General features: G+C 42.3%; 1 protein-coding gene across 2 annotated transcripts in view; it reads right to left on the bottom strand.

The window, feature by feature from the left end:
- Positions 1 to 1,995: 1,995 nt before the first annotated feature.
- The window catches only part of LOC306992599 (NACHT, LRR and PYD domains-containing protein 3-like), a 44,012-nt gene continuing 31,709 nt past the window's right edge, over positions 1,996 to 14,298 (bottom strand). For both annotated transcript variants that reach the window (XM_079601704.1, XM_079601703.1), the window contains exons 10-12: positions 11,676 to 11,846; positions 3,472 to 3,647; positions 1,996 to 2,817 (exon numbers count right to left, since the gene is read on the bottom strand). In XM_079601704.1, coding sequence (XP_079457830.1) covers positions 2,813 to 2,817; positions 3,472 to 3,647; positions 11,676 to 11,846 — 352 coding nt within the window. In that variant the 3' untranslated portion in view covers positions 1,996 to 2,812. The remainder of the gene's footprint in view (positions 2,818 to 3,471; positions 3,648 to 11,675; positions 11,847 to 14,298) is intronic.

Genomic DNA, 14,298 nt, shown 5'->3' with positions numbered 1-14,298 from the left:
GAAATAAGGGACACCCATTCACCCCCCCCCCCCCCCCCCCCCAATGCTCAACTTTGACAAAGTCATTTTTATTGTTATAATTGTGATTTCATAATATGTACATATGAATCCAACTAAAAGCTATTGAAAATATGTATTTTAGTCAAATAGCAAATGGTGTAGCTCTGCAGCCATCTACTAAAGTGATCATTTCTTTACTTTTAAAACAGCATTTTCCAAAAGATGGGCAAAAATCTTACACTAAACCATGTCAAATTATCTATATCCATGAACGTTAGAAATGTGGGTCTTTTATAAAGTGAATTTAACTTTTTTTTTTTTACTGTTTTTGTTTAAAAAATATTTATTTATATAGCCTAAAGTAAAAAAATATATGATAAATCCTCCTAAAACTATAAATCCTAAAAAAAAAACTATTATGTTTCAAAATGACATTTTGTTGAAACAACACAAGTGTGACTTTTTCCCCCCACACTAACATAAAAAACAGATATTATTCAAATTTATTTCATTTTTTTTTGTAGATGTAGAAAGTGTTGTCAACCGTGCAAAGTCTCACATCATTTGGACAAATATAATGTTTTATTTATTTCAGCAAACGTCATTTGGGGTCAAAGACCCGAACAGCGCACGAGGGGTTAAAAAACGTGCAGGTTTACAGCGCATGTTCACGAGACTCAGTCGCTATAGAAACAAAGACGCTAAAATGCAATCACGCAATGAGCTTCTCTACTAAGAAATTGATTTCTTTATATTTGCTATTAGTATTATCCATACTGCAAAATCCTTATGTTTTTATTCAACTATATGTGGGCCTAATGTAAAATACGGGACAAATCGCGTCCCTTATTGATTTGATACGGGACGCATCATCTTACTTGTAAATACGGGACGATTCCGTATTTTAAGGGACGGGTGGCAACCCTATACACACCTGAGAAGGCCAAGATAATAACGCTTCATTCAGTCGTATCCCCTATTGTTTCTCCTGTCATTTCTCCATAGATTTGTGGAACCATTCATTTTTCAGGGGTTGAATCTTTAATCAAAGTTTTTTGTTGTTCTCAAAACAACAAAAGGGTTGGATAACAACTTACTAGGGTATTCAATATTAGTTCATGCTTTGCTAATATTAGTTTTTCTCCAAATGGACAGTTGGTGATATTAACATTGTTTTGATTACATATTCTATTGAGCTGCAGTTGCATAGCAGAGACAGTGGATGGCACACTAATATCACAATTTGATTGCCAATGCCCCTCATGCCACACTTTAGGATTAGCCCTAAATATTGCTAAAATGAACCACAAAAAGCTTGTGCTTTATAATTTTGAATTATTGCATACATGAAAAGAATGCATGTCCCTTTTCTGTTGGAGTCAGGGTTTAATTGTGCATGTATTTCATTTATTGCATTTCATTTTCAAATTGCTTGACAAACATAAATTACAGCCCACCCTAAGGTTAGCAAACATACATTGTATTTTTTTTCCTACTATGGCAGTCAATTGTAACAGTTCACTTTTTGGTTACTGACATTCTTCAAAATATCTTCCTTTGTGTTCAGCAGAAGAAAGAGATTCATACAGGTTTGAAACAACTTGAGGGTGAGTATATGATGCCATAATTTTCATTTAAAGTGAACTATCCCTTTACGACTTGCTGTAACCGTAACCTGCCATATAAAATTATAATTTCATTATTTCCAATATTTAATATTTCTATATTAAAAATTTTATATTTAAAACATTAATTTCATAACATTATTATTGCAGTTGTAATTTCAGTGCAAATTTACATTCATGAAAAAAAAAGCACGTGTTGTGATAATTTGTTGTTGGACTTTGGATAGTTTCTAAATCCCATAGAATGGACTGTGTGTCTGTCTCTCAGCCTAATAGCCTAATATCGATATTGTTTAATCATTTGAAAATGATATGTTGAGTCTGAACATTACACGTCTATAGGCCTGTGCTAAGACCTGATTGACTGCATTGAAGTCCACATATAAAAACTCTAAATTATATCAGATTAAGTGACAAACCTTTTCAGTTTTCTTTTTCCTATGAGGGTCAAAAGTCCTGAGATACTCCCTCAACTCCCTCTGAACAGACTAGACCATTTTTCTCATTAAAATATAATCAGGTATATCTCTTAAAAATAACAGATTAAATGAATTATAAGTCACATTTCGAATGGCCTTGGTAGCAATTGATAAACTGAGACATGAGGGAAAACTGAGATTTATGGATAAAATTTAATAGGTCATGATATATAAAACAAAACAACAGAAATGAATGTTTGATGAAATCATCCTCGTCAATATTTGCTGGTAACATATTCTTTTAAAATACAACTATTACTCTTCTGCACATTCTTGTCCTAAATAATAAATTACTAATATACACTGTTTATATCTTGTTGATTAAAATAATCTAATTGTCATTGAATATTGGAAGTTACACCATCAACATTGTAATCAAGCAGTGCAATATCTAATCAATAACAAAGCAATTTTTCAGCACATTTTACATTTACATGTGATCATTCAGCAGACACTTATCCAAAGCGACATATAAATGAGGAGAGCAATAGAAGCAATAAAACCAACAATATGCAAGTGATGCGACCATTCCCAGTTTAGTCTACAAAATCAGACCCACAAAAAGATCCAAACAAGAAACTGCAGTGAAGTCTCACTCACACACACACACACACACACACACACACACACACACACGAGAGTGAGATCGCTGTGACGTCTCTGTGTCTTCAGTCTCTGTTGACTGTGACGTCTGTAGCGGCTCCTTATTCACCCTGAGGAAAATACAATAAAACACACACACAGTCACATATGGAGGATGAGACACACACAGTCACATATGGAGGATGAGACACACACAGTCACATATGGAGGATGAGACACACACAGTCACATATGGAGGATGAGACATTACTGCGATCACATCAGTGTATTCATTTCAGAACAAACACAGCCAGAGATACATACAGAGTACATTAATATTGCAGCCAGAGATATAAAGGTGAGGAGATCATCTTTTTTTCATTTAGTACTGTCCGTCAGAAGCGAACACTTCCCCGTTTCACAGAAGACAAAATAATTACAATTGATCCGGTTCATGCAATAAAAAAAAAAAGTGTACACACCCCAGCTTTTAATGCATTGTGTTGCATCAGTAAAAAAAAATTTAAGGTTATAATTTTTTTTCTAAAAAAAAAATATATATATTTTTTTTTTCCTTCAAGAAATACTGTGTAAAACTGACGTTGTTACAAATAATATGCAGGGGAAAACCAAGTCCCATGTTTGATGGACCCTTTGTGTTACAAACCTTATTAGTATTCCAAAGTATTCAACATTATTTAGATTAGGTTACAAAGTTTGTGTAATCTGACGAAATATGTTACAAATTACTGCATTTTGTAATCTGTAGTAAATAATCTACTTACAATATAGTGTCTCCAGTTTATAATGAGGATCATTCTTCAGATCAGAGAGAAGCTTCATGTCTGAATCTCCTAGTTTATTCTCAGACAGATCCAGTGTTCTCAGGTGTGAGGGGTTTGATCTCAGAGCTGAAGTCAGAGCAGCACAACCTTCATCTGTGACTCCACAATCCCTCAACCTGTAGAGAACAACGACACACTCTTCACTCTCTCAGTTCAGATCAGATCAGTTTAACACAAGGGTCTGCAGCCGCACTGCAGGGGTCTGTCAATTAATGTTTGATCACAAATATTTTTTGTAAAAAAAATTAAAACATGGGTAAAAAAACATAAGCATATATAAGAAATATAACTCTCAAATAAATGCAAGAGCACCCTCACACAACCTTCCTCTGTGACTCCACAATATTTCAATATAGAGAACAATGGCGCTGTGTAAAATTACCATTTTATTAAAGATTGCAATGTGTGATATGATTTGAATGTAGCGGCAAGCAACGCCACTATATTATACACTGTTTTATTAATGATGCCGGTTTTCCATGTTGAGGAGAAACTGAGGGACAAATAATGCAGTGCTGTGACTATGGAGTGATAAAGAGATAACATTAATAACACCTGAAGTGTAACTTTATCAATTAAATGTACTATATTTTAGTTCAATAATATTAATTTAATATTTTGAGGAGATTTGGTACTAAATAATATTTGTCCAATAATTATGATCCATTAATGGCCATTTAAAATAATATTAGCAAATATGTTTATTACTTATATTACAATTAGATTTCATGCTTAGCATTTAGCATGCAAATATATGCTATTGCTAATTAATAGTTTGGTAGCTAGCTAATGCAATCTTATAATTCAGTCATGTGACAAAAAATATAAGAAATTGAATGAATTAATCCAGTTAGAGAACCATATTAAAATCACTTTAAAACTTCTTAATTGGGTTACTTGGAAATGACTTGATTCCATGATGTGGACGTTATGTGAACAAATTATCTTTGTTTAACTTAATTGGTTCATGTGGAACTGATGTGCATGATTAAATCATTTAAAATCCAACACACGTTCTCTTACGTAGAGTTCTCTCGTACTGCGTCGAAGAACGCTACGGGAAAGATATTTCTTTGTCGAGATTGAAGCCTAAAATTAATCCTTAATTTTGTAATAATGTAAAACGCTTTTCTGAAGCATACAACCTAGGCGGAGCAATACAGCTCACCCATTGGCTGCTCTGCCAGAAAAGCACAGCCTATGCGAGGCCAGGACGCTGACCAATGAGGGCGCTTCGCGCCCTTCTGCGTCACCTCCCGCCCAAACAGGCGTGGCCTAGGCCTATAAATACGAGCATAGCTGTCTAACACGCCGATTTTCTTAAATTCACGAAGCTGCACGCATCGTTGGATTGGATTCGAGCCGCCACAGCCGTTTGGAACAAGCACCTCAGCAGGACGCGCCTCTTACCTGAAGCCGCTGGTCATCGCCGCCTTCAGCCGCCGTTCCCTGCTGCGCTTCTCCGGCGTGGAATATCCTTTACATTATGTGTGTGTGTTTTGTGTGTGTGTTCGCCGTCGCGTCACACAGTTTTTCCACACTAAAAGAGCCGAGCGTCTTTTTCAAGATGTCTCGCACCTCCTGTGGCTCGTGTAGAGCCCCGCTCAGCGACGGGGACCACGTGCTTGTGTTTCCTGCCTGTGAGTATCACGCAGCTTCAGCTCTCGTCGATGGCGGCTGCCATCACTGTGATTTGATGCCTACGGTGACTCTGCGGACTCGCCTGGCGTTCATTTACTGAAGCTGCACCCTTTTCCGCCCGCTGTAGTGCCGCGCCGTGAAAAGCGCCGTGCTCAGCGGAGCCCGGAACCTCCCTTCACCACGAGATGCTCGCCGCTGCTGCCGCTAGCTTCTCCGCCCGCTTCGCTCGACTCTCTGACCGACGGACAAGGGCCGCTGTGTGCCGCCGCGTCCGTCATGGATGAGGAAGATGAAGCCGTGTCTGTGAAGGACGACGACTGCTGTTCTCTCCTCGCTTCGGGTAGCGAGGGATGGGCGAGCTCCGAGGATCTCCCCTCCCCCGCCGCTCGTGAGCGTCGACGGAGAAAGACCAGCATCGATGCGCTTACCGGCTGGATGGCTGCTTTTCTGCAGAGGAACGTACGTTACCGTCCTCACGACCCGCGCCTTTTTCTTCCTGAATTCACGAGGAAATCGCGGAGTCGCGGAAAGCCCCGTTTTCAGCCAGGATGCGCATTTCTGCGTCGAGGAAAGCTACAGTGTTAAAATCCCGCCGCGGCCGGATTTCACTAAAATGTCTCGCTCGCACAGTCCCAACATTCGCGACCGTGCCAGTGTATTTTGCAGTCACCAAATCGGCATTAATGCCCGTTTGCCTGCACACAGACGCCGTTTTCACGACGCCCCAGGTAAATCTGAAAATGTATTTACTGGTGTCCCGGCCACGGCCGATGGTGTAATGTGTGTATCCGTAATGCCCACGACCTAGTGCCCATTCGTACACACAAGCACAGCCCTACACAATACAGGGCTTGCACACATAAAATCGACCCGTGTCGGTTGTGCTTCACATGTAAGTTAGTGAACGTGCCCGCTTTTCAGTGCCCACAATCACTACACACTGCATGTCCCGTGGTTTCTGTAAAAACGAAACGAATGCACGGTCAGTCGGTTCTGATAGACAGTACTCTCTGTGCTACACGGTGTCCCGGCCACAGCCGATGATGTAATGTGTGTATCCGTAATGCCCACGACCTAGTGCCCATTCGTACACACAAGCACAGCCCTACACATACAGGGTTTGCACACATAAATCGACTCATTTCGATTGTGCATTATAGGTAGTGAGCGTGCCCGTTTTCAAGCGCCCACAATCACTACAAACTACATGTCACACGGTTTCTATGAAACGAAACCAATGCACGGTCAGTCAGTTCTAATAGACAGTACTTCCCAGTGCTATAAATGTACCCGCGTTCACGCACCCACATTTATTCTCAAACATGCCGAGCCGTACGGGGCTTGCACCGCGCGCTCTCTCTTTCACCTGAGAGAGCTGAGAGCGCGCGCGGGCTGCCCGCTCGATTAAGCGCGCCCCCGCATCACGCTGCAATGGCGCCCATGTTACAGCACACGACTGCTCTCGTGTCGCCGCCATTTCGCGACCAGAGCCCGGTTTTTCAACCCGTGCAAGCACAGCCCTGAACAACGCAGGGTCTGCACACATAAAATCGGCTCATGCCGATTGTGTTTTACATGTAGTGAGCGTGACCCACTGCCAAGTGCCCACAACCACTACACACTGCACGTTCCGCGGTTTTCTGTAAAAACGAAACTAACGAACGGTCAGTCAGTACACAAAAACAGTGTTCCCGGTGTTATAAATGTGCCCGCCACCAAGCGCCCACGTTTATTCACAAACATCACGAGCCCTACGGGACTCGTCCCGCGCGCTCTCTCTCGACACAGAGAGCTGAGCGCGCGCGGGATGCATACTGTGTTAAACATGCCCCCCGCCTCACACGCCACGGCGTCCATGTCACAGCACACGGTTGCTCTCGTGTCGCCGCCATTTCGCGACCAGGGCCCAGATTACATTCAACCCCTAGTCACACGTGCAGATGCATGGGAATGACTTCCCGGGGTCTCAGAATGGGTGCTAGAGACTATAAAAAGAGGCTATTCGCTACAGTTTCATCGACGCCCTCCCCGTTTCACGGGAAAAGTCGAAACCACGGTAAAAACAGAAGTAGCACATCTACTTCGAGCCGAAATAGCGAAGCTATTGAGCAAAGGGGCCATAGAGCCTTTATCTCAAGCTCAGAGCGAAGGGGGTCTGTACAGCAGATATTTCCTGGTACCGAAGAAAGACGGGGGTCTCAGACCCATTTTAGATCTAAGGCGTCTGAACAAAACGCTAACAAAGCGGAAGTTCAGAATGCTCACGACCAGAAAAATCCTCGCGCAAATTCGCCGAGGAGACTGGTTTATGGCGATAGATCTGAAAGACGCGTATTTTCACATACAAATTGCGTCACGTCACAGGCGATTTTTGAGATTCGCCTTCGAGGGCCGGGCATATCAGTACACAGTCCTGCCATTCGGCCTATCCCTAGCACCTCGTACATTTACAGTGTGCATGGACGCGGCGCTGGCACCCCTGAGACTCCGAGGCGTTCGAATTCTGAACTATTTGGACGATTGGCTGATTCTAGCTCAATCTCCGTCAGAACCCGCTCACCACAAGACACTAATACTCGATCACCTCGAGTGCTTAGGTCTGAGAGTCAATTGGGAGAAAAGTTCACTGTTTCCCAGTCAAAGGATCTCCTTTTTAGGACTGGATCTGAACTCACTGTCTATGACAGCACGCCTGTCATCACAGCGCAGGCGAAATACCCTGCAAATGGCGAAATCCTTCCGCAGTGGCCACATAGTGCCGCTCAGGAGATTTCAGAAAATGCTGGGCCTCATGGCCTCAGCCTCTACAGTGCTGCAGTTGGGCCTGCTGCGCATGCGCCCACTACAGTTCTGGTTGAGAACGCGCGTACCGCGCCGAGCATGGTTACACGGTCGTTATCGCCTCAAGGTCACTCAGGAATGCATTTCAGCCCTGACACCATGGAGAGCGTCAGACTGGTACCGGTCAGGTGTAAGCCTGGGGACTTCCTCGAGCCTGAAGGTGGTGTCCACGGACGCGTCCACCTCAGGGTGGGGAGCACTGCTCGACGGCAGACCGCTCTTTGGCCAATGGGCAGAGCGAGCCAAACTACCGCACATAAACTGCCTGGAAATGATGGCGGTGGACTTTGCGCTGAGGCGTTTCTGTCCCCGGATAAAAGGACACCACGTCCTGGTCCGCTCGGACAACGTGTCGGTAGTAGCCTACATAAACCACCAGGGTGGCCTGAGGTCCCGAAACCTATTCAGGTTAGCGGAACGCATACTGGTGTGGGCCCAGCACAACCTGCGCTCGTTAAGAGCAATACACGTGCCAGGCCACTTGAACGTAGGCCCGGACAGACTCTCACGGAACAATGTTCCTACGGGAGAGTGGTCCCTACACACACAGACAGTGCGTCTGCTGTGGAAAAGGTTCGGCAGAGCGGAAATAGACCTGTTTGCAAACCAGGAGAACGCTCACTGCCCAGAATTCTTTTCGAAGAGCGCGAACGCGCTGGCCAGAGTCTGGCCCCGCCGTCCGCTCTATGCCTTTCCTCCTGTCTCACTCCTGCCTCAAGTGCTGGAGCGTATCAAGGAGAGCGGATGCTCGGTACTACTGGTTGCTCCATACTGGACGAATCAGACCTGGTTCCCAGCTTTGATGCGACTAAAAAGTACTGCCCCGTGGCCGATTCCAGTGAGGAGAGACCTCCTCTCACAGGCCAAGGGCGCGATCCTGCATCCTCACCCCGAGCTTTGGTCCCTACACGTATGGGCCATAAACGGGTACCCGCTAACCTCCCAAGAGGAGTGTTAGACACGATCGAGCAAGCTAGGGCTCCGTCTACTAGACGGCTCTACGCTTCCAAATGGTCGGTGTTCTCTGGATGGTGTTCAGATCAAGGTCTGTCACCACTTCAGTGTGGAGAACCGGAGATTCTCTCCTTCTTGCAAGAGCTATTGGATAAGGGAAGAACCCCATCCACGCTCAAAGTCTATGTGGCTGCCATATCAGCGTTCGTTAATCCAACGCTTGGCCGTTCACTAGGCAGGAACGACCTGGTGGTCCGTTTCCTTAGAGGCGCCAGGAGGTTAAACCCCCCAAGGCCCCCCTCAGTCCCCGTTTGGGACCTTTCTACAGTGTTGAACGCTATGAAAGGGGCCCCTTTCGAGCCTATTCACTCAGTTGACATGAAACACCTGTCTTCCAAGACCGTGTTTCTTTTGGCTCTCGCTTCAGTGAAGCGTGTGGGAGACTTGCAAGCGCTCTCAGTGAGAGCTTCTTGTATGGAGTTCGGGCCAAACGACTCTGTAGTCGTATTGAAACCGAAGCATGGGTACGTGCCTAAGTCCCTCAACACACCGTTCAGGGCTCAGGTCATCTCCCTGTCGGCTCTGCCGGCTTCAGAGGACGGAAATAGCCCCCTTTGCCCGGTCAGGGCATTAAGAGCTTATGTGTCCCGCTCCGCTGTTTTTCGACAGACGGAGCAGCTCTTTGTTTCGTTCAACGGACGCTCCAAGGGGCGAGCCGCGACGAAACAGAGTCTGTCTCGATGGGTAGTGGACGCCATTGCGCTAGCCTACGCATCTAGAGGTTTGGAATGCCCTTTGGGCATCAGAGCACATTCCACGAGAGGCATGGCCTCTTCATGGGCTTGGTATAGCGGAATCTCGTTACAAGATATCTGTATGGCGGCAGGCTGGGCCTCCCCGTCTACATTTATTAGGTTCTATAACCTAGAGGTTCCTGCGTTGCAGGCTAAACTGCTCTCGGTCTAGAAGACTATGTAGTAGTGTCCTGCCCCGCGCTGCGGCCCAGGTCACTTCAATGTTAATATGTATAAGTGTTTCTGCCCCGCGATGCGGCCCAGGTCACTTCAATGTTTAATGTGTATAAGTGTTTCTGCCCCGCGATGCGGCCCAGGTCACTTCAATGTTTAATGTGTATAAGTGTTCCTGCCCCGCGCTGCGGCCCAGGTCACTTCAATGTTTAAGCATCACTCACTGACAATGTGTCCCATGAGCATGCTATTACCCCTCATATATATCTATATTTACATATATATGCTATTATGCCTTAAGAGGCACTACTATAAAGGGATGATGCTAATTTAGCCGCTCTCCCTATACTTCTTGGGGTAGGCACTTGTATACCAGGGCGCGCGCGCCCTTAGGTGTCTGTGTCGGTCCAAGAGCACGCACGGCGTTTTACATGGGGTTCCCGTAGCGTTCTTCGACGCAGTACGAGAGAACTCTACGTAAGAGAACGTACTCGGTTACTAACGTAACCTCGGTTCTCTCTAGAAGAGGGAACGAGTACTGCGTCTCATGGCCGTGCGTGTCCGCGCTGCGTCGCTTCATTGACGAAAATCGGCGTGTTAGACAGCTATGCTCGTATTTATAGGCCTAGGCCACGCCTGTTTGGGCGGGAGGTGACGCAGAAGGGCGCGAAGCGCCCTCATTGGTCAGCGTCCTGGCCTCGCATAGGCTGTGCTTTTCTGGCAGAGCAGCCAATGGGTGAGCTGTATTGCTCCGCCTAGGTTGTATGCTTCAGAAAAGCGTTTTACATTATTACAAAATTAAGGATTAATTTTAGGCTTCAATCTCGACAAAGAAATATCTTTCCCGTAGCGTTCTTCGACGCAGTACTCGTTCCCTCTTCTAGAGAGAACCGAGGTTACGTTAGTAACCGAGTACGTTTTCAGTGCATTGTTTTCTTTTTTGTTTTTTGTTTTTTATATATATAATTTTGGATTTACTGTAAATCCTTAAGAATGTCAAAATTGAAAAGTGGAAGATTAATCAATTTATTAAAGAAATTTTAATTATTAGAAGAACCTGAAGCCCTTTGGTCCCTGATATTATTATTTTTTCTATTTCTTTTTTATATTGTGCTCTGTTCTTTAGGACATTTATTATGGTTTTGTTTTTCCTTATTGTAATGGTGTTTACTGCAATAAAAACCGTTGGCGTACTTCCGCATTCTTCGATTCCTATGGAAGTCTATGGGTGTTGTAACGCTGTCAGTTTAAAAACACTGTTGTTTTAATATAACATTTATACTTTGTGTATTTGTGTAATGTTTTGTCTTGTTTGTGATGTGGAGTAAATATATATGCCGGGAGAACATTTATGTTTTAGGATTAGCATGTTGAATCAAGCATTGGCTCACCTGTGATGTTCACTGGTTTAACTGAATATTTATTTAATGTGCATTCGGACTGAAGTAAATATCACTTGTAATTTATTGTTTAACTGAGTGTCTATGAATCACACATAAAACTACTGGTTTTGGTTTTCCTGGTCAACCTATAATTGTAGAAAAAATGAGCTCTCAATAAAATGTACTCAATTGTCTCTCATTTGTGTTGTGTGGATTCAGACCCGAAAACAAGCTAGGGTTTAACAAGCAAAGTTGGTGATCATTGAGTAAAAAAAAAGTTAAAAACTATTACATTACTAATAAAGAATATATTTACCAAGGACAAATATATATTTGTTTATCAGAGAGTTCATCTTACCACAGTGTCTCCAGTTTACAGTGAGGATCATCCAGTACAGCAGAGAGCAGACGAACCGAATCTCCTAGTTTATTCCTAGACAGATCCAGTGTTCTCAGGTGTGAGGGGTTTGATCTCAGAGCTGAAGTCAGAGCAGCACAACCTTCATCTGTGACTCCACAATCCCTCAACCTGTAGAGAACAATGACACACTCTTCACTCTCTCAGTTCAGATCAGATCAGATTAACACAAGGGTCCGCAGCCGCACTGCAGGGGGTCTGTCAATTACATTTACATTTACATTTATGCATTTGGCGGACGCTTTTATCCAAAGCGACTTACATTGCATTATCCTATACATAGATATGTGCAATCCCCTGGGATCGAACCCACAACCTTGCGTTGTTAATGCAATGCTCTTACCACTGAGCTACAGGAAAGCAATTAATGCTCAATCACAAATAATTATTGTTAAATTAAAACATGGGTAAAAAACATCAAAGTCAAATTTAAATTAGGGCTGTCAAAAGATTAATCGTGATTAATCACATCCAAAATAAAAGTTTGTGTTTACATAATTGTAGAATTATTATGTATAAATACACACACATTCATGTATATATTTAAGGAATAATTACATTTATATACTGTACATACATTTATATAATTTATATTATATATACATATTTTATATATAAATATAACCAATTTTTCTTAAATATATACATGATTGTGTGTGTTTTTATATATATAAATAATTATACACAGTACACCAAATATATTATGTAAACACAAACTTTTATTTTGGATGCGATTAATCGCGATTAATCTTTTGACAGCCCTAATTTAAATATAATCACTCTCAAACGAATGCAAGAGCATCTCAGTTAATTCTGTAATAATATCATACTGGCAAACACTCAAGTGTGTTTTTGTGTTTGCTCTCTTGAGAACGTCAAATGTTTCTATTTACAATGTGTTTTTACAGCGATGAGAAATGTAGCCAATCACAGTCATGTTTGTTGGTCTATTGAACGCAGTGGCCAATCAGAGGCGTTTCATTTTGTTAGAATCCACTCACCGAGATATAAAGGCCCTGTCCCAAAAGGCAAACTTCATGCACTTTCAGTCTTTTAGACTTACAATGGCTTCCGCGCGCCTGTTAAGTCCATGAGACCGTAGGGTTTCCCGTTTAGTAATTTTAGGTTTCAGAAGGGTAGTCACGAACGCCCCTCTGCGGTCGATATGCGCCCTAGATGCTCCACAGCAGACTTCTTCCCGACAGTCAAAGCGGCGTTACGTCACAAAGTGCGGACTCAGAGGAAGACCGCGAGTGTTTAAGGTGCCATTTGTGACAGGGCCAAACTTGCAATTGCGTGACATAAATAGCAATTGCAAAAAAAAAATTGCGAGATAAGTCACAATTATCTTTTAAATAATTTTATTCCGTGGTGGAAACAAGCTTCCATAAATTCGAGGCAACCAGTGGCGAATTAGTCTTCCAGGTTTTGATGTCATCCCTGTATCTCTATTCACAGTCAGCTTTCCTTTCACATGAAATCCCAAAAATGCCAGAAAACCAATGAGAACGCGGAACAATGATGATGATGCATAATAACAGAACGTAGGCGGCAACGTTGTGGATACACTTACCCAAACCCTCCATAACTTTTCAATTAATTTCACATTTATTTGTATAGCGCTTTTCACAATACATATTGTTTCAAATCAGCTTTACAGAAAATGCACATCTACATTACAATTTAGAGTGATCTCTTCTCAGAGGTGACTGTGTCCAAGTTATGTATTTCAGAAATGTACATATACAAAATCACACAGTTGGCTAATAATGTATAATTTTTTTATTTTTTATTATTTAATTAAATTTAATTTAGAACTGCCACTTATTCTAAAAAAAAAATGACAGTCGATTGGCAAATAAATAAATGCCGGACAGTTACATATGCATTACCATCATTTTATTATGTAAGCTTTATTTGGAATTTATAGTCATATTATTTATAGTGTTAATATTAATTTGTGAGTCCACAAACTCATTCTCTTAAATGGCTTGGGTCTGCAGAGCATTCACAGCTGACAGTATACGGACTGAATGCCCCTGACCTGAAGCTTTTATCTTAAGACCATTTTCATTTTTATCATTTATTTCTATTATTTGGGTTGCCTTATAACTTCATGCTTGCAGTTTAACACATAAGTGTTTATTACCACAACAGTAAATAAGTGTCTTTAGAAATGTTATAATATATATTATAATGAAAAAGACTAATAAAATTGTGTCTTCATATTAAATGGACAACAATATATGTCTGGACACTTGAAAAATGTGTAATAATGGAGTCTATAAAACTTAAACATTTAATTATTTATTGCATTTCACATATTTCTACACTAATTATACAAAACTATACTGCCAGTACACCATACTGTACAAATGAACTAGATCAATGTTCATTCTTGTCTGAAACTTTGGAAGAGACAAATATGAGATCTCCAGGGTCTTTAGTTTAGGAGAGAAATCTGAGCGCAGTGTGTGATGTTGCTGAGATTTCTTCTAAACTTTAGAGGAGACAAATATGAGATCTCCAGTATGAAGGGCCGTAGGCAACCATTATTGAAAAA

This window comes from Phoxinus phoxinus (genome assembly GCF_949152265.1).
Source record: "Phoxinus phoxinus genome assembly, chromosome: 24".
In the NCBI taxonomy this organism is placed as follows: domain Eukaryota; kingdom Metazoa; phylum Chordata; class Actinopteri; order Cypriniformes; family Leuciscidae; genus Phoxinus; species Phoxinus phoxinus.
This window is presented reverse-complemented; position numbering and strand designations above follow the sequence as displayed.